At 44.6% G+C, this 19,457-nt stretch overlaps 1 protein-coding gene across 1 annotated transcript in view; it reads left to right on the forward strand.

Moving 5' to 3' along the window:
* CEACAM20 (CEA cell adhesion molecule 20) overlaps positions 1-18,349 on the forward strand; it is a 29,884-nt gene extending 11,535 nt beyond the window's left edge. Inside the window, exons 6-12 of the mRNA XM_023190551.2 lie at positions 1,066-1,344; positions 5,351-5,468; positions 5,681-5,766; positions 6,556-6,617; positions 6,960-6,995; positions 7,477-7,593; positions 18,245-18,349. Coding sequence (XP_023046319.1) covers positions 1,066-1,344; positions 5,351-5,468; positions 5,681-5,766; positions 6,556-6,617; positions 6,960-6,995; positions 7,477-7,593; positions 18,245-18,265 — 719 coding nt within the window. The 3' untranslated portion in view covers positions 18,266-18,349. The remainder of the gene's footprint in view (positions 1-1,065; positions 1,345-5,350; positions 5,469-5,680; positions 5,767-6,555; positions 6,618-6,959; positions 6,996-7,476; positions 7,594-18,244) is intronic.
* Positions 18,350-19,457: the final 1,108 nt, after the last annotated feature.

The raw sequence follows: 19,457 nt of genomic DNA on the forward strand, positions 1-19,457 counted from the left end.
CCTTCCTCACTTCCTCCCTTCCTCCCTGCCTCCCTTCCTCACTTCCTCCCTTCCTCCCTGCCTCCCTTAGGAATTATATGCACAGGACACAGCCACAATTTCCCTCCCTCCCTTCCTCCCTCCCTCTCTCCCTCCCTCCGTCCCTCTCCCTCTCTTTCTCTTTCTCTCTTTCTCTCTTCCTTCTCACTCTGTCTCCTAGGCCGGAGTGCAGTGGCACAACCTTGGCTTGCTGGCTCACTGCAACTTCGGCCTCCCAGGTTCAAGCAATTCTTAGCCACTCTAGTAGCTGCAATTACAGCCATGTGCTACCACATCTAGCTAGTTTTTATTTTTATTTTTCAGTAGTGACATGATTCGCCACGTTGGTTAGGCTGGTTTTGAACTCCTGGTCTCAGGAGTTCCACTCACATCCACCTACCTCGGCTTCCCAGAGTGCTGGGATTACAGGTGTGAGCCACTGCGCTTGGCCTAGCAACAATTTCTGATGCCCGAGTGACCTAAAACTCTTCTTTGAATTAACTTTTGCAAAGGCAGGGGTTTTTTTTGGTTTTTTTGTTTGTTTGTTTGTTTTTTTCTGAGATGGAATCTTGCTGTGTCACCCAGGCTGAACTCCAATGGCATGATCTCAGCTCACTGCAACCTCTACCTCATAGTTTCAAGTGATCTCGGCTCACTGCAACCTCCACCTCATAGTTTCAAGCGATTCTCCTGCCTCAGCCTCCCGAGTAGCTGGGACTACAGGTGCCCGCCACCACACCTAGCTAATTTTTTGTATTTTTAGTAGACACGGGGTTTCATGGTGTTAGCCAAGATGGTCTCGATCTCCTGACCTCGCGATCCACCTGCCTCGGCCTCCCAAAGTGTTGCGATTACAGGCGTGAGCCACCGCACCAGGCCCTTGTTTTTGTTTTGATCTCCCCCACCCGCAGTGTTGTGGACCACACTCTGTCAGACAGCTAAGGAGCAAAAGGGAGCATGTTCTGTTTATTTTACTGAAATTCCAAGGTGAAAGTGAATGGCTCGCTGATGGGGGCCAGGGTACATCACGTTTGGTTTTACACACAGATGGTCCTGACAAAGTGAACATCACCAGGGAGTCGGCATCGAAGATGGTCAGCACCATCGAGGCAGAGCTCAACTCCAGCCTGACCCTGCAGTGTTGGGCCGAGTCCAAGCCAGGCGCTGAGTATCGCTGGACTCTTGAACACTCCACCAGGGAGCACCTGGGAGAGCAACTAATCATCAGGGCTCTGACCTGGGAACACAACGGGATCTACAACTGCACAGCCTCCAACCCTCTCACCGGCCTGGCCCGCTCTGCTTCCGTCCTGGTCAAGGTGGTAGGTGAGTCTCTCAGGGTTGCCTTCAGGGGCCTTTCCTGATGCTGGTCCCAGCCACCTAGTCTACCCCTATCGAGGGCTGGAGTGTGGCAGTCTCCACACTGCCTGAGCAGGTTCTCAGTCCCCAGCTGTTGAATCCTAACCCCTAATGCTCAGGGGAACATAGAAACTCTACTTCCTGCTGTGTTCCCTGGAAAACTCTCCAAGGTGTTCTGAGCCTCAGTTGGTTTGCCTGTAAATTGGGTTTGTGATGTGTATTAGTCCATTTTCACGCTGCTGATAAAGACATGCCCAAGACTGGGTAATTTATAAAGAAAAAGAGGTTTAATGGACTCACAGTTCCGCGTGGTTAGGGAGGCCTCACAATCGTGCTGGAAGGTGAAAGGCATGTCTTACATGATGGCAGACAAGAGAGAATGAGAACCAAGCAAAAGGGGAAACCCTTTATGAAACCATCAGATCTCGTGAGACTTATTCACTACCATAAGAACAATATGGGGAAACTGCCCCCGTGATGAAATTATCTCCCAGAAGGTCCCTCTCACAACACTTGGGAATTATGGGAGCTACAATTCAATGAGTTTTGGGCGGGGACACAGGCAAATCATATCGTGATGCCTATCTTTCCAAGTCGTTTAGGACAATGAGTCAGAGACATACCCAGTGAGGGAAGGAGTGAGCTATATGGGGAATCAGAAATGATGTTAATAGCAACTGGACATGACTGGTAGGGAGTCCCTGTATCTCTGTCTTTAGTTCTTGAGAAGGCAACAGTGTTACTGTTCACTGGGATTCATATCCTTCTCCAATGCTTGTTAGCTGTGTGACCTTGGGCAAGTTACTTACCCTCTCTGGGCCTCTGATTTATTATCTGAAAAACATAATAATAATTCTGCCTATTTCTTAGGGTTGTTGAAGATTGTTAACATTTGTAAAGTTCTTAGGGCAGTGCTTGGCATATTGTGTTTGTTAAACAAATAAAATTATTCCTTTTTTTTTTTTTTGAGACAGGGTCTCACTCTGTCACCCAGGCTGGAGTGCAGTGGCATGATCATGGGTCACTGAAGCCTCAACCTCCCAGTCTCAAGCCATCTTCCCAGCCCAGCCTTCTGAGAAGCTGGGACTACAGGTGTGCACCACCACCCCAGCTAATTTTTTATTTATATATTTTTTTTGTAGAGATGGCCTCCCTATGTTGCACAGGCTGATTTCAAACTCCTGGGCTCAAGTGATCCTCCTGCTTCAGCCTCCCAAAGTGCTAAGATTACAGACTTGAGCCACCACGCTCAGCCTAAAATTATTATTTATTGGGCCTGTGCCACATGTCTGAATCCAACTTTCCCACATATAGTATCAGCAGACACTTCTTGGGTACTTTCTATCAGTCAGTTTTGAGGTGAGCCTGTTGGTTTCTTCATTGTACAGGAAGGGAAACTGAGACCTATAGACTCAAATCCTGTCATCGAGGTTTGAAACCAGGCTGGCTTCCTCAAGTTGTTCACTAAGCCTAGAACACCATTTATATCAACTTCCAAATTACCTCATTTAATCTTCAGAGCAATCTTGTGGTCTTGGTAAGACCATTTGATGAATGGAGCAACAGAGGCTCAGGGAAGGAAGTGGTGAGTTCAGTTGATGCTCATGGGGATATTGTGGGATTTGAATGAGATCATGTATGAAGGGCTCTTGGTGCTTAGAGCTTGCTTCTGTCATCATCATCATCATCATCATCATCATCATCATCATCATCACCACTACCATTTGTCAAGTATCTGGTATGTATCAGGCACTGTGCTGGTAGTTTTATACATGATCTTCAAAAGTCTATAGAGGCCGGGCACAGTGGCTCACGCCTGTAATCCCAGCACTTTGAGAGGGTGAGGCAGGTGGATCACATATTGTCAGGAGTTGAAGACCAGCCTGGGCAACATGGTGAAACCCAATCTCTACTAAAAAATACAAAAATTAGCCGGGCATGGTGGTGGGCGCCTGTATCACACTACTCAGGAGGCTGAGACAGGAGAATCACTTGGGAGGCAGCCAGGTTGCAGTGGTTGCAGAGGAGCCAGCAGTTGCAGTGAGCCAAGATCTTGCCACTGCACTCCAGCCTGGGTGATAGAGCAAGACTCTGTCTCAAAAAAATTTTAAAAAGTCTATAGTGTTTGGAATTCTTATCCTTGCTGGACATACAAAGAAACGGAGGCCAGGCCTGGTGGCTCATGCCTGTAATCCCAGCACTTTGGGAGGCTGAGGCAGGCAGATCACGAGGTCAGGAGATCGAGACCATCCTGGCTAACACGGTGAAACCCCGTCTCTACTAAAAATACAAAAAATTAGCCAGGCGTGGTGGCTGGTGCCTGTAGTCCCAGCTACTCAGGAGGCTGAGGCAGGAAAATGTCGTGAACCTGGGAGGCGGAGCTTGCAGTGAGCCGAGATCGTGCCACTGCACTCCAGCCTGGGGAACAGAGTGAGACTCTGTCTCAAAAAAAAAAAAAAAAAAAAATAGAAATAGTGATGTGGCCAGGTACGGTGGCTCACACCTGTAATCCCAGCAGTTTGGGAAGTTGAGGTGGGTGGATCACCTGAGGTCAAGAGTTCGAGACCAGCCTGGCCAACATGGTGAAACCCCATCTCTGCTAAAAATACACACACACAAAAATGGCCAGGCATGGCAGTGCACACCTGTAATTCCAGCTACTTGGGAGGGTGAAGTAGGAGAATTGCTTGAACCTGGGAGGTGGAGGTTGCAGTGAGCTGAGATCGTGCCATTGCACTCCAGCCTGGGCAACAGAGCAAGACTCCATCTAAAAGAAAAAAAAAAAGAGGGGGGGGTGTGGGGAAAGAAAAATGGAGATGCAGAGAATGAAACTAAGAATCCCTGAGGCACCCCAGGAAGTTCCCTCCTGCCCCTCCGAAGCAGAGCTCCTTCCTCACACTCCTGACCCTTGTGACTGTGTTCTGAATTCCGGTGGCTCAATTTCACCCTTTTGAGAAAGGTTCAGGCAGAAGTGAGATGGGCAACCGGCAGACCTGATTAATGAAAACAATTGCCATTTATTAATCACCTACTATGTGCAGGTGTCAACATTCATGATTTCATCTCATCTTTGTAAACATCCTGTGCTATTTACAGATGAAGAAATGAGACTCAGAAATGAATTCACTTGTGCACGGTCACACGGCCCCAGCGAGTCAAGGGGTTCTAAGTGAACGCCGGGTTTCTGGTTGCCAAAGCTCTTTTCTCTGGTCTGTGCCTCTTTTCTGGGAGGAAAGAAAGGCAAAGCCGTATTTGATCTGTTATGCTAATTGGCATTGTCATCGTGGCCAACATTTACTGATCACTTCCCATGGTTCCAAACAAACACTATATATATAGAACATGAATACATATATGTTTAATCTTTCCAGAAGCCCTATAAACCCTGTTGTTCTCATTTTACAAAAGAGACAACTGAAGCATAGAGAAGTTAAGTAGCATGCCCAAAGTCACTGCTGAAATTTGGACCCAGAAACTGGATATTTTAGTTTAGAAATGATGCTGTTAATACCACAGACTGAGGCCAGGTGCAGTGGCACATGTCTGTAATCCCAGCACTTTGGGAGGTTGAGGCGGGTGGATCACTTGAGGTCAGGAGTTCCAGACCAGCCTGGGCAACATGGTGAAACCCCCTCTCTACCAAAGAATAAAACAAATTAGCCTGGCATGGTGGCAGGTACCTGTAGTCCCAGCTACTCGGGGAGGCTGAGGTGGGAGGATCACTTGAACCTGGAGGTTGCAGTGAGCTGAGGTCGCGCCACTCCACTCCAATCTGGGTGACAAAGCGAGACTCTGTCTGGAAAAAAAAAAAAGCAAAACCAAAAACCAAGAACCACAATCGGATGCCTCCCAACGACTGGAAAACTAGTGCTCACAAAATGTCAGTAGAGAAAAAGCTGCAAGCTTGGGAATGGGCTGGGGGCAGGGATGAGGGTGTGTCAGGCCTGGGTCTTGATTCTCTCTCCTTGCCCAGGTCCCCAGTCCTCCTCCCTGTCCTCAGGGGCCATCGCTGGTATTGTCATCGGGATCCTGGCTGTCATTGCTGTGGCCTCAGAACTGGGCTATTTTCTCTACATCAGAAATGCCAGACGGTAATACAGGGATGCAGGGTGGGGGATGGGGGTGTGGCCAGCAGGGGGCGCGCCTGCCTGGCGTGTTGCTGACCATGGTGCTGAGTCGTGTCTGGCACCTGGGGAATTCAGAGGGTTGGGGGCATTGTCAAAGAATGGACGTGGTATACGGACAGAACCTGTGGAGATGGGCAAGGACTAGGGGCACAGAAGAATGAGTTTTGGGGTTTCAGGCCCTCAAGGAAAACAACAGAGGACCCCAGTCATGAGACCTCACAACCCACTCTGAAGGAGGAGCACCCCACAGAGCCCAGTTCCGGTGAGTGACTCTATGGATGCTGCCGGGGGCAGGGATGAAGGCTGGAGAATAGGCTGGTGCTGGGGGCTCCCAGCTTTGCCACCAGGTCACTGTATGATCAGGGCAAACCCTGCCCACTCTGAGCCTCTGTGTTCCCATCTGGAATATGGATGAGATTGGAGTCAAGCCCTCTGACGGGTTCTGCCTGTTCCAACAGTCATGGCAAAAGCAGGACAACATGCTGGAATACTCTCCTTTCTCAATCTCAGAAAACTTTGTTAATTAATTGTTGTAGACAGAACGAATCAATCACAACACTCCTTCCTGCTGAATCCAAATCCAGCCTCATATCTCAATAGAGAGCCTCGAGTGCCCTCTACTGATGGGTTAGAGTTAACCAAAGACAAAATGAAACATATTTGCCATCTCTAGGTCTGGGATTCTGGAAGGATAGGCCTTTTGATATGGAAGGCTTTCTAGAAACTGTCCAATCCAGCCCCATTTTACAGAGAGGAAAACCAAGGCCACGAGGGATAAAAAAGGGCTAAACCCAGGCTACAGAGGACCCACCGTCAAAACTGGGGCTAGAACTTAGATTTCTCTCCTCATTTGTATCACCGAACAGCCTTACCTAACCCAGAACTTGACTTCCAGGACATTCCCAGGTCAAGCTCAGTGGAAATATGACAGGGAGTCCTGGGAAGGAAGACTTCTGCACTTCCTTTCTGGGGACAGGGGTCCTGGAAAAACAGCCCCTTGCCTCATATCTCTTTCTAACTCCAGCTCCTGACTGAGATTCACTTTTTCTAGAAAGCCTGAGTCCTGAGTATTGCAACATATACCAGCTTCAGGGACGGATCAGAGTCGAAAAGGTGAGTGATGCTGCAGAGGGACCCTCCTCGATCCGCCAACCAGGCTGCTGTAGTCTTACTTCTTAGGGTGGGGACTGGCATGATATTTTGAGAAAACCCAGTGCCAGGTTGAGTCTCTCTGCATCTCCTCCTCTGACTTCTCTGAGGATCTTAAGACCCTTCCGAGTTTTTTCATCTCTTCTCCTCGTCTTCTTACTCCTTGACATGACAATTCCTAGCTTTGAGCCCTCTGGGAATCAGAAGAGCTATAACTGCCTCTGAGGCCAGAGCTATTTCTGAGAATCTCTTGGGGTGCCCCTGTTCCAAGCCCTATGACCTCTCTGCAACTTTGTTTTTCCCCAGATGCAACCACCAGACCTTCCAGAGGAGACCTATGAGGTACATTGGCCCTGCTGGGTTTGGTTAAAGAATCTGTGGAGGAAAGACAGTCTGAGAATTTTATGTGTGATAAGCCTGAGAGATGATCTTGTCTGAAGCTTTCATGACACATCACAGGGCTGGGGATGGGAAGAGGGTAGCCTAAGGCCTCACAGGGAGCTGGGTCAGATGCCAAGACCCTGGATCCTCTTTTGTTCCTTCCACCTCCAGGGCTTGGAATTGGATTTCCAGTGAGGTGGTACTGAACCAGCACATGCTGGGGTGAAAAGGAGGCTGGGAGTAAAGGTTGCAGAGCCAGCAGGAAAAAGGAGAGTTCTGGGCCAGGGCAAGGGCCTGGGTTCTAACCCTGCTTCCACCTCTGATTCTCTGCAAGAATCTGAACAGATTCCTTCCACTCTCTGGGTCTCTGAAGAGTGTAAGTTGGTACATTCCTGGCAATCTGTGACTGTAGGCCCTGCCTGATTTCTCTGCTTACTTGCAGACAAAGCTGCCTTCAGCAAGCCCTGGAGGCAATTCTTTCAGCCCCTGGAAGCCACCACCCAAACCTCTGATGCCCCCACTCTCCACTGTGCCAAAAAACACAGAGTCAATCTATGAGGTACGTTTATGCCACGCTGAGTCTTTGGACAGGTGGAAATCTGTCACCAATCTGGTTTTTCTTCCCTACTAAAGAGTCTGTAGGATGAACTATAAAGAAAATTTCCCTTTAAAAATCTTCTCAATTCCATCCTACCCATTTCCATCGTGTCATTTTCTAGTTAGTTTTCCTTCATTCCTTTCCAATGCACTCCATTTTATTGCATTCCATGTTTCACTCCACCCATTTCCTTTCTATCCATTTAGCTTTATTCATTTTCTGTATTTACATATCACTTCACTCTGCCATTTTCTTTCCATCCCATTTGGTTTTATTTCCTTTCACTCTATTTCCCCCCATCCTATCTCTTCCCATTCACTCTACTCTATTCCATGCCTTTTCTTTTCTTTTCTTTTCTTTTTTCTTTTTGAGACAGGGTCTTGCTCCATCACCCAGACTGGAGTGCAGTGACTCAATCTCTGATCACTGCAACCCCCGCCTCCCAGGTTCAAGAGATTCTCCCACTTCAGCTTCCCAAGTAGCTAGGACTACAGGCACGAGCCATCACACCCAGCTTATTTTTTTATTTTTTGGTAAATATGGGGTTTCACCATGTTGGCCGGGCTGGTCTTGAACTCCTGACCTCGATTGATCTGCCTGCCTTGGCCTCCCAAAGTGCTGAGATTACAGGAATGAGCGATCATGCCTGGCTCATTCCATGCCTTTTCATTCCATCCCACTCAGCTCTGTTTGATCCCTTTACACTCCTTTCCTTCTCTTTCTTATTTCATTCCTTTTCATTCTTTTCCTTTCCTTCTATTACATTTTATCCATTTTTATTTTTTCTTTTAATTCATTTCAATTCATTTATTTTACATTCCATTACACTCTATTTTATTCCAGCCCACTCAATTCCCATCCCACGACTTTATTTCATTTCCATTCTTATTCTTCCCATCCCATTTCAGTCCTCTTATTTCCATCCATATATTTAATCCATTTCATCTGTTCTGTTTTCTACCTCTCCATTCCTTCCTAGTCAATGTCCCTATTTACATTCATTTCCATTTGATTGGTTTTCATTTCATTCCACTGCATTCCAGTTCTTATTCTTTATATTCCTTTCCCATTCACTTTTTCTTTTTTCCCATTCCCTTCTTTCTTTTCCATTCACTTTCTCTTCTCCATCCTCTCCCCTTTCATTCAATGCTATTTCACTGTTTTCCATTCCTCTCCCTCTGTTCTCTTCAATTCCTTTCCCTTTTCATTTCTCTCCAATCCATCCCACTCTATTCTATTCCATTCCATTCTACTCCATGTTTTCTCACTTCATCCTGTCCCTTTATGGCACTTCATTCCCTTGTCTTGATTACTTTCCTTTTGAAGTTTTCCATTTAATTTCTTCTTTTCAAGTCATTCCATTCCACTCCTTTTCACTTCATTTAAGCTCTTTCCATTTCTTTGCAGTCCTTTGCATTTCCTACTCTTTACACCATTGATGTCAGTTTCATTTCATCTCATTATTTTATATTGCATGGCATTCCATTTCATCCCTTTTGTTTTTTTTTTAATTTTGTTGCTTTATTTTTGTTCTTTAATGTTAGACTTTCCTTCTACTATATTACTTTTCTCTCATTTCCTCTCCATTTCTCTCCCCCTCATTACCTTATTTTATTACTCTCTTTTCTGCTCCATTTTATTTTACTTTCTTTCTTTCTTTCCACTACAATTTTCCTTTTCATTTAATTTCTTTCATTTGCACTTCTTTGGACATCATGCCATTTTATTTCACTCCATTCTCTGCCTTTAATTTATATTGTATTCCTTTCTGTCCTATTCAGTTTCCCTCCATTTCCTTTATGTCTTTGCCATCTCTTTCAGTTACATTCCTAAAGAGTCTATTCCTTTTCATTCCCTTCCTTTCCTTTCCAATCTTTCATTTCATTCATGATATTTACTTCCCCACATTTTTCTCATGGGAGATTTGAAGCAGTTTTTCCTGTGGAAGATTTGAAGCATTATATACAACATTACAAAATGGTGTTAAATTAGAAATAGAAATTACAATCAGAAAAAATATTTTTAACAATAGCAAGAAGTCAAGATATGGGTAAAAAGTAAAAAATATATGCTGGGCCTACATGATATCTGCCCCTATATCTCTTATGTGTCTCTAAGCTTCCTGGTAACAATAAAACAGAGAGGTATGATTAGTTACATCATTCACAAAGAAGAAAACTGGGCCAGGCGTGGTGGCTCATGCCTGTAATCCCAGCACTTTGGGAGGTGGAGGTGAGCAGATCACTTGAGGTCGGGAGTTCAAGACCAGCCTGGCCAACATGGTGAAACCCCGTCTCTACGGAAAATACAAAAATTAGCTGGTCATGGTGGCCGGCACCTGTAATCCCAGCTACTTGGGAGGCTGAGGCAGGAGAATCACTTGAACCTGGGAGGCAGAGGTTGCAGTGAGCTGAGGTCCAGCCACTGCACTCCAGCCTGGGCAATGGAACAAGTCCTTGTCTCAGAAAGAAAAAAATTAAAAAGAAGAAAACTATTAGTTCATCCAGGCATAAGCAAAGGTTCCAATAACAAGTTTAGAGCAGTCAGGTGATGGCTCCATAGTTCTAAGGACTAGTAGAATTACGTTAGAGAATGCAAGTGATCTTAACCCTGTCATCAGGACAGCCAGATTACTCCATTTGCAAGAATGGACTTTAGATTCTATATTCTGAACAAGTCAGTGACCAGTCAGAATTTATCCAGAGGAGGAATAAGTGAGAGGCCATAACACGGGCTCAAATCCATGTCCTACTGACAGGGTTTTATTGGGTTTGGAAAAGAGAAAATCTAGGGACAGAGGACTCCATTATTTTAGTGTCTGACAGGCTTCAAGTAGAGGGATAAATGTGTTCCTTGTTGTTCCAGAGGGCAGATAAATTACCATGGAGGATAGGTAAAAGAGGGGTAGATTTTAGCCTAACAGATGAACTATTCTTGAAAAATGTGAATATCCCATATACCTTTTTATTTTTTTGAGACAAGGTATTGCTCTTTCACTCAGCTTGTGTGCAGTAGTGCGATCATGGCCAACTGCAGCCTCAGATTCCTGGGCTCAAGCGATCATTCCACTTTGGCCTCCCAGAGTGTTGGGATTAAGATGCGAGCCACTGCACCTGGCTGAATGTTTCATATATTAATATCTTAGTCAAGAATTTTTAATGTTAAGAACATTAAACCCTTTGAATGTAGTTTGAATGGGGATTAATTGAGAGAACACTGAGAAATATCAGATAACTCAATTTCAGAAATTACTCCTGGGCCTCTTGGCGACTCGAATGCCACAAAGAAACTGTTTCTCTCTTATTACACAGTTTCTCATTTTCACTAATCTATGAATTCATTTCACTCTCTCATTTCAGATTGAATTTCTAGGTAAGTCACCTGGTCATTGCTTCTCTATAACTTCAGAGTACATATAACAACATCTTCTGCTGCCGTTTAAGCATTTCTAGGTTCAAATTCTCCATAGGAGAATCAGATTGGTTCAGGCCACGGTATCATGTTTAGGTTTGTCAGCTGTGTAATCAGCTTTGAACTGGTAAAACCTTAGCCACCTGAGTCCCTCTCTTCACCAGTGTCTGCATAGCGGAGCCATGTTTGTTTCCTATTATTAGTAGGGCAAAAGGTCTTCCCACTTAGTAAGCTTCCTCTTATATCTCAGCCAGAATAAGGTCATATGGTGCTCCTTGTAGCAACAGAGGCTGAGAAAGTGATACATTAACATTCCCAGTCTCTTCAATAGAAGCAAGCGAGGGAGGTGGTGTGGGGAAGAATGCCAGGTCAGTCAACTCAGTGTCTGCTACATTCTGAAGGGATTAGAAGGAGCAAACCATGCAAACAGTATGGAGAGAAACATTCCAACTTGAGAGGCATCAGGAAAAAAGGCCCAGAAGTGAGTGTAGAGTTATCCGTTGCTGTATAATGAATTACCACAGATTTTGCAGCTTAAAATAACATGAATTTATTATCTCACAGTTTCCGTGGGTCAGGAGTTCAGGCATTGCTTAGACAGCTCTTCTGCAAGGCTATATAATCAAAGTGTCAGTCAAAGCCCAGGTCTTATCTGAGGCTCAACTGGGGATGTATCCACTTCCAAGTTCATGTGGTTGTTAGCAGCATTCAGTTCCTTACAGGCTGTCATAATGAGGCCCTCAGTTTCTTACTGTCAGCTGAAGGTCATCCTCAGTTCTTTGCCATGTGGCCCTCTCCATAGGCAGTTCACAACATTGCATCTTGTTTCTTCAAAGCCAAGACAGAAGTCATAATCTTATGTAACAGAATCACATACATGCAATCATGCATATCCTACCACCTTTGCCATATTCTATTGGTTAGATGCAAGTCACAGGTCTTGCCCTCAAGGTGAGGAGATTACATAGAGGAATGACTACCAGGAAGCAGGGATTATGGGGACCATTTTAGAGTCTGTTTACCACAGTGGGGAAGTACATGGGCCATTCCAGGAACAGAGAGGTGCAAGGGTTACTGAAGTGTGATGAGAATGGAGGAAGATTTCTGGAATTTCCGAAGAAAGGAAAGTACCAGGCTGTTTGGGCACCAGACTATAGTGAGTAGACTGGGAGGGTCCACCTAGCAAATGGAGCTCACATTTTCTCTTCATTTAACAGGAGCTTGTGAATCCAGAGCCCGACACTTACATCCAAATCAACTCCTCGGGTTAACGGAAGCAGAGATCTTTTTCTCCAGGAGTCCTAGAGAAACCATGCTTGATCATATATTTAATGACATTTATTAAGTGCATATTATAAGCCAGTCATTCTCTGTCATCTCTGTATACCTTGTGATGTTCTACTGCAATGGGTTGGTCAGGCCCTGGCTCCCACAGAATCTTAGATTTTGACTCATATTTTTTTTTTTTTCAAAGCAATGGTAACGGTAAAAATGACAGCCTGTGGATCTAGAGTTAGAGGGCCGAGGTTTGAGACTGAACAGCATAGGATATCATAGTTGCAGGTTGAGGCTGAGCAAACACCGTTGGTGGACATAGACTCCAGGGAGAAGAGTAAGTCTGAGTCAGCCAGAGAGGAGCAGGTGACAAAGGCAGGGGTCAGAGAAGTGACTTTTCAAATCATGGCAGAAGATAAGGAACAAGGAGCTCTTAAGAAATTAAGAGCTCTTGGCCGGGCGCGGTGGCTCAAGCCTGTAATCCCAGCACTTTGGGAGGCCGAGACGGGTGGATCACGAGGTCAGGAGATCGAGACCATCCTGGCTAACACGTTGAAACCCCGTCAACTTGCCGCGCGAGGTGGTGGGCGCCTGTAGTCCCAGCTACTCCAGAGGCTGAGACAGGACAATGGCATAAACCCGGGAGACGGAGCAGGGAGCTGAGATCCGGCCACTGCACTCCAGCCCGGGCGACAGAGCAAGACTCCGTCTCAAAAAAAAAAAAAAAAAAAAAAAAAAAAGAAATTAAGAGCTCTTAATAAAAGGAGAAAACACATAGTGAAGTGAGGGATTGAGGCTCCTAAGGAGAGGTAGGCATGAAATGCTTAGAATTCTGGGAATTGCTGGGGTGGAGAGAGTCAGAATGAGATTTGCTGAAGGTAAAGAGAGTGAGGAGACAAGGGTATCTCCATGGTTTCTTGCCAGGGCAACTGGATGACTGGCAGGTCACTTTCTGAGCAACTCTGGGATAAGAAGAGAAATGAAGAATTTGCTTCATGTCAAGAATTTGGACATGTCAAGAATCAGTTGGAGAATCAAGTAGGCAATTATTCATAAAAGTCTAGATAGATCATGGCTGGAGATACACATTTGTGAGTTGTCAGTGGGATTTAAATCCAGCCCCAGTTATGGGGCTGGATGAACTCCTCTGTCAGGATGGTCCCCAAGAACACCTCATGCTCAAAGATTTTCTAGAGGAATTCACACGACCCAATTGTTAACGTCATGGTTATAGTTTATTACAGCAAAAGGATGGAGAATAAAATTGGCAAAGGGAAAAGGTGCATGGGGTGAAGTCTGGAGGATACCCTGCACCAGCTTCCAAGTGTTCTCTTTCAGTGGAGTCACATGGTGTATTAGTCTGCTTTCTGTTGCCTATAACAGAATATCTGAATCTGGGTAATTTGTTTTAAAAAGGAAATTTATTTCATACGGTTATGGAGGCTTAGAAGTCTAAGGTCAAGGGGTCGCATCTGGTAAGAGCCTTCTTGCTGGTGGGGACTCTGTAGAGTCCTGAAGGGGTGCAGGGGTTCACATGCCAAGGGGACTGAGTGTGGTAACATGTTAGCTCAGGTTTCTTTTCCTTTTCTTATGAAGCTACCAGTTCCACTCCCATGATAACCCGTTAATCCGTTAGTCCATGAATGGATTAATCCATTCATGAAGGCAAAGCCCTCGTGAGCCAATCACCTCTTAAAAGCCCCCATCTCTCAATATTGCCATACTGGGGATTAAGTTTCAACATGAGTTTTGGAGGAGACAAATATCCAAACCATAGCACATGGGAAATCCCCCAGCAATGATGTGTGACGACGTGTGTGAAGCATTGACATCGAGGGAAACTCACCTAAACCTGGGTGTCCATGGTTTTTGTAAAGGGTCAGTCACTGACGCTCCAGACTCCAGATGTTCCTCCATAAATCACACTGTTAGTATGAACCATCTGGACAAACTGGTACAGCATGGCTCAAGGCCTCAGGCAAACAAAAGCACTCTTACCAGATAGAACATTATGAGAGCTCAGTTCCCAGAGCTGCCCAAAGGCTAGTCAGGAAAACGGGACTTTCTTGGGAACTTACAGGGTTTGAGCAATAGGCCTGTATGTCAACCCCAAGCAGAGTGGATGAAGACAAGGCAAGGGACAGGCTGACAGCTGATTCCTGGGTCCCTCCGATGTTTACAGGAGACATCAAGCAAAGGAGACAGAAAAGGACTGTTAACACAGGGGGGAAACCAATACTGAAAACTCCTGGAAATGAGGAAAGAGTTTTCAGAATGGGTTGTTGCTATCCTTGGAGCTGAATGGCTATCATGATGATAACATTAATTCAGATTTTAAAAATTAATCATTAGATGTGATACAGGAGACCGGAGTTAGGATCCTAAGGGTTAAACTCAGTAGTGCCAGAAACACCACCCTATTTGAACCTGGGAACTTTCCTCTTCCCTGCCAAGAAATGTCCCCCTCCCCCGACATCCTAGAGACAGATCATGCCCTTCTACCCTCTAGTGACTCTTACTTTTGTCTTCTATTATTTATAGTAAATGGGTTGATAATCTTCTTGCTCTTCACTGTATGTTGAGCTCTTACCCAATTCCTGGCCAATAAACAGAACCTTAATATGGAACTTTGGTGTCAGCTCTTCCCCAGTTGATAAATCTCTAGATTAGATGGGCATCTTTCTAGAATTCTTTCTAGAATGTTCCTGAGTGGTAACTCTTTTTTAAAAAATTATTTATTTATTCATTTATTTATTTATTTTGAGACAGGGTCTGGCTCTGTCACTGAGGCTGGAATGTAGTAGTGTATCTTGGTTCACTGCAACCTCTGCCTCCTTGGCTCAAGCAATTCTTCCTACCTCAGTCTCCTGAATAGCTGGGACTACAGGCTTGTGCCACCAGGCCCGGCTAATTTTTGTATTTTTTGTAGAGATGGGGTTTTGCCATGTTGCCCAGGCTGGTCTCAAACTCCTGGGCTCAAGTGATTCTCCTGCTCTGGCTTCCCAAAGTGCTGGGATTACAGGCATGAGCCACTGCACCCAGCAGTGGTAATTCTTCTAAAGTCCTGTAATATTTAGGTTAAGTTAGGATTTATAGGTTCCTGGAAGTAAACACTACCACTTTGTTCATTTTGAAAGAAAATAAAAAAGACTAAACAAAAGACAGATAAACAAAGTCAGTTTTACATTTTATAGTACTAATCCTCTATTTTCTGAATTTCTTTTTGAGACAGAGTCTCGCTCTGTTGCCCAGGATAGAGTGCAGTGGTACGATCTTGGCTCATTGCAGCCTCTGCCTCCCGGGTTCAAGCGATTTTTCTGCCTCAGACTCCTGAGTAGCTGGGATTACAGGCATGCATCACCATGCCTGTCTAATTTTTGTATTTTTTAAGTAGACACAGGGTTTCACCATGTTGGACAGACTGGTCTCAAACTCTTGACCTCATGATTGGTCCGCCTTAGCCTCCCAAAGTACTGGGATTACAGGTGTGAGCCACTGCGCCTGGCCTGTTTTCTGAATATCTTAAACAATTAGCAGAAAAATAAATGAAGTGAGAAAAGGAAGATGAGCTAATACTCAAAGCATCCCATTCTGATTTTGTCATATTTGTATTTGCAGATCTGCAAGATTTTACATCTTTACAACACAGCTAGCAACACGGCATTTCTATTTGTCCATTTTCTCTTTCAGTAAGGTTTTGAGGGTTTCTTCAGATGACCTATATTTATCTTACTAAATTTATTTATAAGGCTTTTTTTTTTTTTTTTTTTGCTTTTTTGTGAATACATGTGAACTTTCTCTGTCTTGTTTGCAAACTTAGTAGTGCTTGCATGTAGAGGAAAGATACTGACGTGTAGACAAGGGGCAACATAATGTAAAAGTTAAGAGCATGGACTCTAGAGTTCAACTTCTTGGTCTCAAATTCCAACTCTATCCTAATACAGTCTAGGGTAAGTTACTTATCTCTAGGCTTCAGTTCTGTCTTCTGTAAAATGTAAATAACAGTCTTTTTTTTTTTTTTTTTTTTGAGACGGAGGCTGGCTCTGTCGCCCAGGCTGGAGTGCAGTGGCCGGATCTCAGCTCACTGCAAGCTCCGCCTTCCGGGCTTACGCCATTCTCCTGCCTCAGCCTCCCGAGTAGCTGGGACTACAGGCGCCCGCCACGTCGCCCGGCTAGTTTTTTGTATTTTTTAGTAGAGACGGGGTTTCAACGTGTTAGCCAGGATGGTCTTGATCTCCTGACCTCGTGATCCGCCCATCTCGGCCTCCCAAAGTGCTGGGATTACAGGCTTGAGCCACCGCGCCCGGCCCACAGTCTTATTTCACAAGAGTTGTGGTGAGGACTAAATGAGACAAAATATATAATATATGCTATATATAATATATTAAATATATAATATGTATTATATGTAATATATGTTATATGTATATATGTAATACATATTATATATTTAATATATTGTATATAAAATATGTATCTTACAAGACTGCTTGAAACACATAAAGGTTTATTATTATTAGCATAGAGTGTAACATAAATGTTTACTATTACTTGTATCACATTTAATTACTTTTAAACTCTCCTCGATGTTAATTGCTTTTAGTTAACTCTCTTGGGTCTTCTGCTAATAACATCTGGAAATAATTTTGTATTGTTTGTACCCAGTAGTTATAACATATATCTATTTTGTATTAAAGTTTTATTTTTAAAACCAGTTCTTGTTAGACACACGCTGAAATGTAGCATTTCATAGACAAAATAAAATAATATGTAGAATTTGCTTCAAACTCACTGGGAGATGAGAGTGGAAAGCACAATATAGGTGGAAATACAGATGAAACAAGACTGAGTGAAAATATTTAAGTTGGATGACATAGGTCATGGGGGGTCATTCATTGAGTCCCTACTTCTGTTTTGAAATTTACAAAATAAAAGGTTAAAAAAAATAAGCTACTTACTTCAATTTAGAAACCAACGTCACATTTAACCCTCAAACCTCGGAGATATGCCCATTAAAAGAACACAAACAAGAATGCCTCTTTTAGTAATACTGTTTTGGAAATGGTAGCCAATATAATCCAACATGAAAGAGAAAGTCTAATTTAAAATACTGGTAAGGAAAAAATGAAATTGTAGATAACTGTCTCAATAGAAAAGCCAAGACAACTGGAGTGTTATAAGAATTAATAACATTGCAGTAGGTTAACCAGATACAAAATAAGTATTTTTTAAAAGATCAACCACAATAACTAATAATAAGAAAATTGGCACCGGGCCGGTGGCTCACGCCTGTAATCACAGCACTTTGGGAGGCTGAGATGGGCGGATCACAAGGTCAGGAGATCGAGACCATCCTGGCTAACACGGTGAAACCCCGTCTCTACTAAAAATACAAAAATAAAATAAAATAAAAAAATAAAAATTAGCCGGACGTGGTGGCGGGCGCCTGTAGCCCCAGCTACTGGGGAGGCTGAAGCAGGAGAATGGCGTGAACCCGGGAGGCAGAGCTTGCAGTGAGCCGAGATCAGCCACTGCACTCCAGCCTGGGGGACAGAGCGAGACCCCGTCTCAAAAACAAAACAAAACAAAACAGTTTTGGGAATAGATTACGGGAATAGATTACATTTCAAACAGTAATAATTCGTTGTTGTTAAAGGTCAGAATTTACGTGAGGAAAACTACAGGACTGCTTTGACAAGCATTTTTAAAAAACTAAAAAATTATGTATTTTCATACAGTAGGGCTCCAATTTTCAGCTACCTCCCTGGTAGGACGAAAATTAACACAACTACCTCATAGGGTGATTGGGCTGGGTAATGAGATATCAAAGTGTTTAATACAGAGACAGGAACCTTTATTTAGTCAACAAATATTTATTGAGCATCTATATGTGCAAGGTCTCTCTTTTTTTTTTTTTTTTTTTTAGGTGTTGGTGATGCAGCAGTGATCAACATCGATACAATTGCTTTTCCTTATGGAATTGACATTGTAGTGGTGAAGGCAGACAGTAGACCAAATAAATACTTAAAATATATAGTGTGCTAGATAGTGAAAAGTTCTTTAGAGAAAAAAATAAAAGATGAAGGAGGAGGCAGGGAGCATGTGGGGAGGGAAGGGTTTGCTTGCAAGTTCACAACGGGTGGTGGGGCAATCCCTAATGAGAAGATGATGTTCCCCTAATGAGCAGACAGAGCCAAATGAATCCCTCAGGACAGGCTGCCAGGGAGTGCAAACAGCACATGCAAACGCCCGGGGGCTGGAGTCTGCTGGATCTGTTGGAGAATGGGGAAAGTGTGCAAAGCAAATGGGCAAGAAATGAGGGCAAAAAGAAAAGGGGGCCGGGCGCGATGGCTCACGCCTGTAATCCCAGCACTTTGGGAGGCCGAGGCGGGCGGATCACCTGAAGTCAGGAGTTGGAGACCAACCTGGCCAACCTGGTGAAAACCTGTCTCTACTAAAAATACAAAAATTAGCTGGGCGTGGTGGCGGGCGCCTGTAATCCCAGTTACTCAGGAGACTGAGGCAGGAGAATCGCTTGAATCCGGGAGGTGGAAGTTGCTGTGAGCCGAGATCGCGCTATTACACTCCAGCCTGGGCGACAAGAGCGAAATTCCGTCTCAAAACAAAAACAAAAACAAACAAAAAAACAGAGAAAAGGGGAGAGGTGGGGGAACAGATCCTTCAGGCCTTATAGGCAGAGAAAGAACTCAAAATTTAAAAATAAAATGATTCTTTATATTTTACTATTATTAAATGTAAAAACATAGATTCCTGAAGGGTTCGGTAGACGCTCCCTCCACTGTAAAACGGGGATGTCGCAACTGTCTCACAGGTTTCCCCCAGGACTAGAGGAGACAGTGGGTCGCGCGCAGCGTCTGACAGGCAGGGGCACCCAGGAAGGGTCCTCGCCTTTTCTATTCGTTCTGACGTCACGCCAGAGCGACTCCCTACGCGTCGATGCACTGGCCTCGGCCTCCCGGTCCTGCGGCTGGTCTTAGTGCTCCCCTAGACCTACCTGCACAAGCACAGGTGCGGCGCCCCTCCAGACACCGGACACTGACGCTCGCCCACCTTCTGACCCGGTCCACTGCCCCACTTCCTTGGAGGAACCGGAACCCCGCCCACTCACCGCCCGCGCC

The sequence above is a fragment of the Piliocolobus tephrosceles genome, chromosome 21, assembly GCF_002776525.5.
Source record: "Piliocolobus tephrosceles isolate RC106 chromosome 21, ASM277652v3, whole genome shotgun sequence".
Taxonomy (NCBI): Eukaryota; Metazoa; Chordata; class Mammalia; order Primates; family Cercopithecidae; genus Piliocolobus; species Piliocolobus tephrosceles.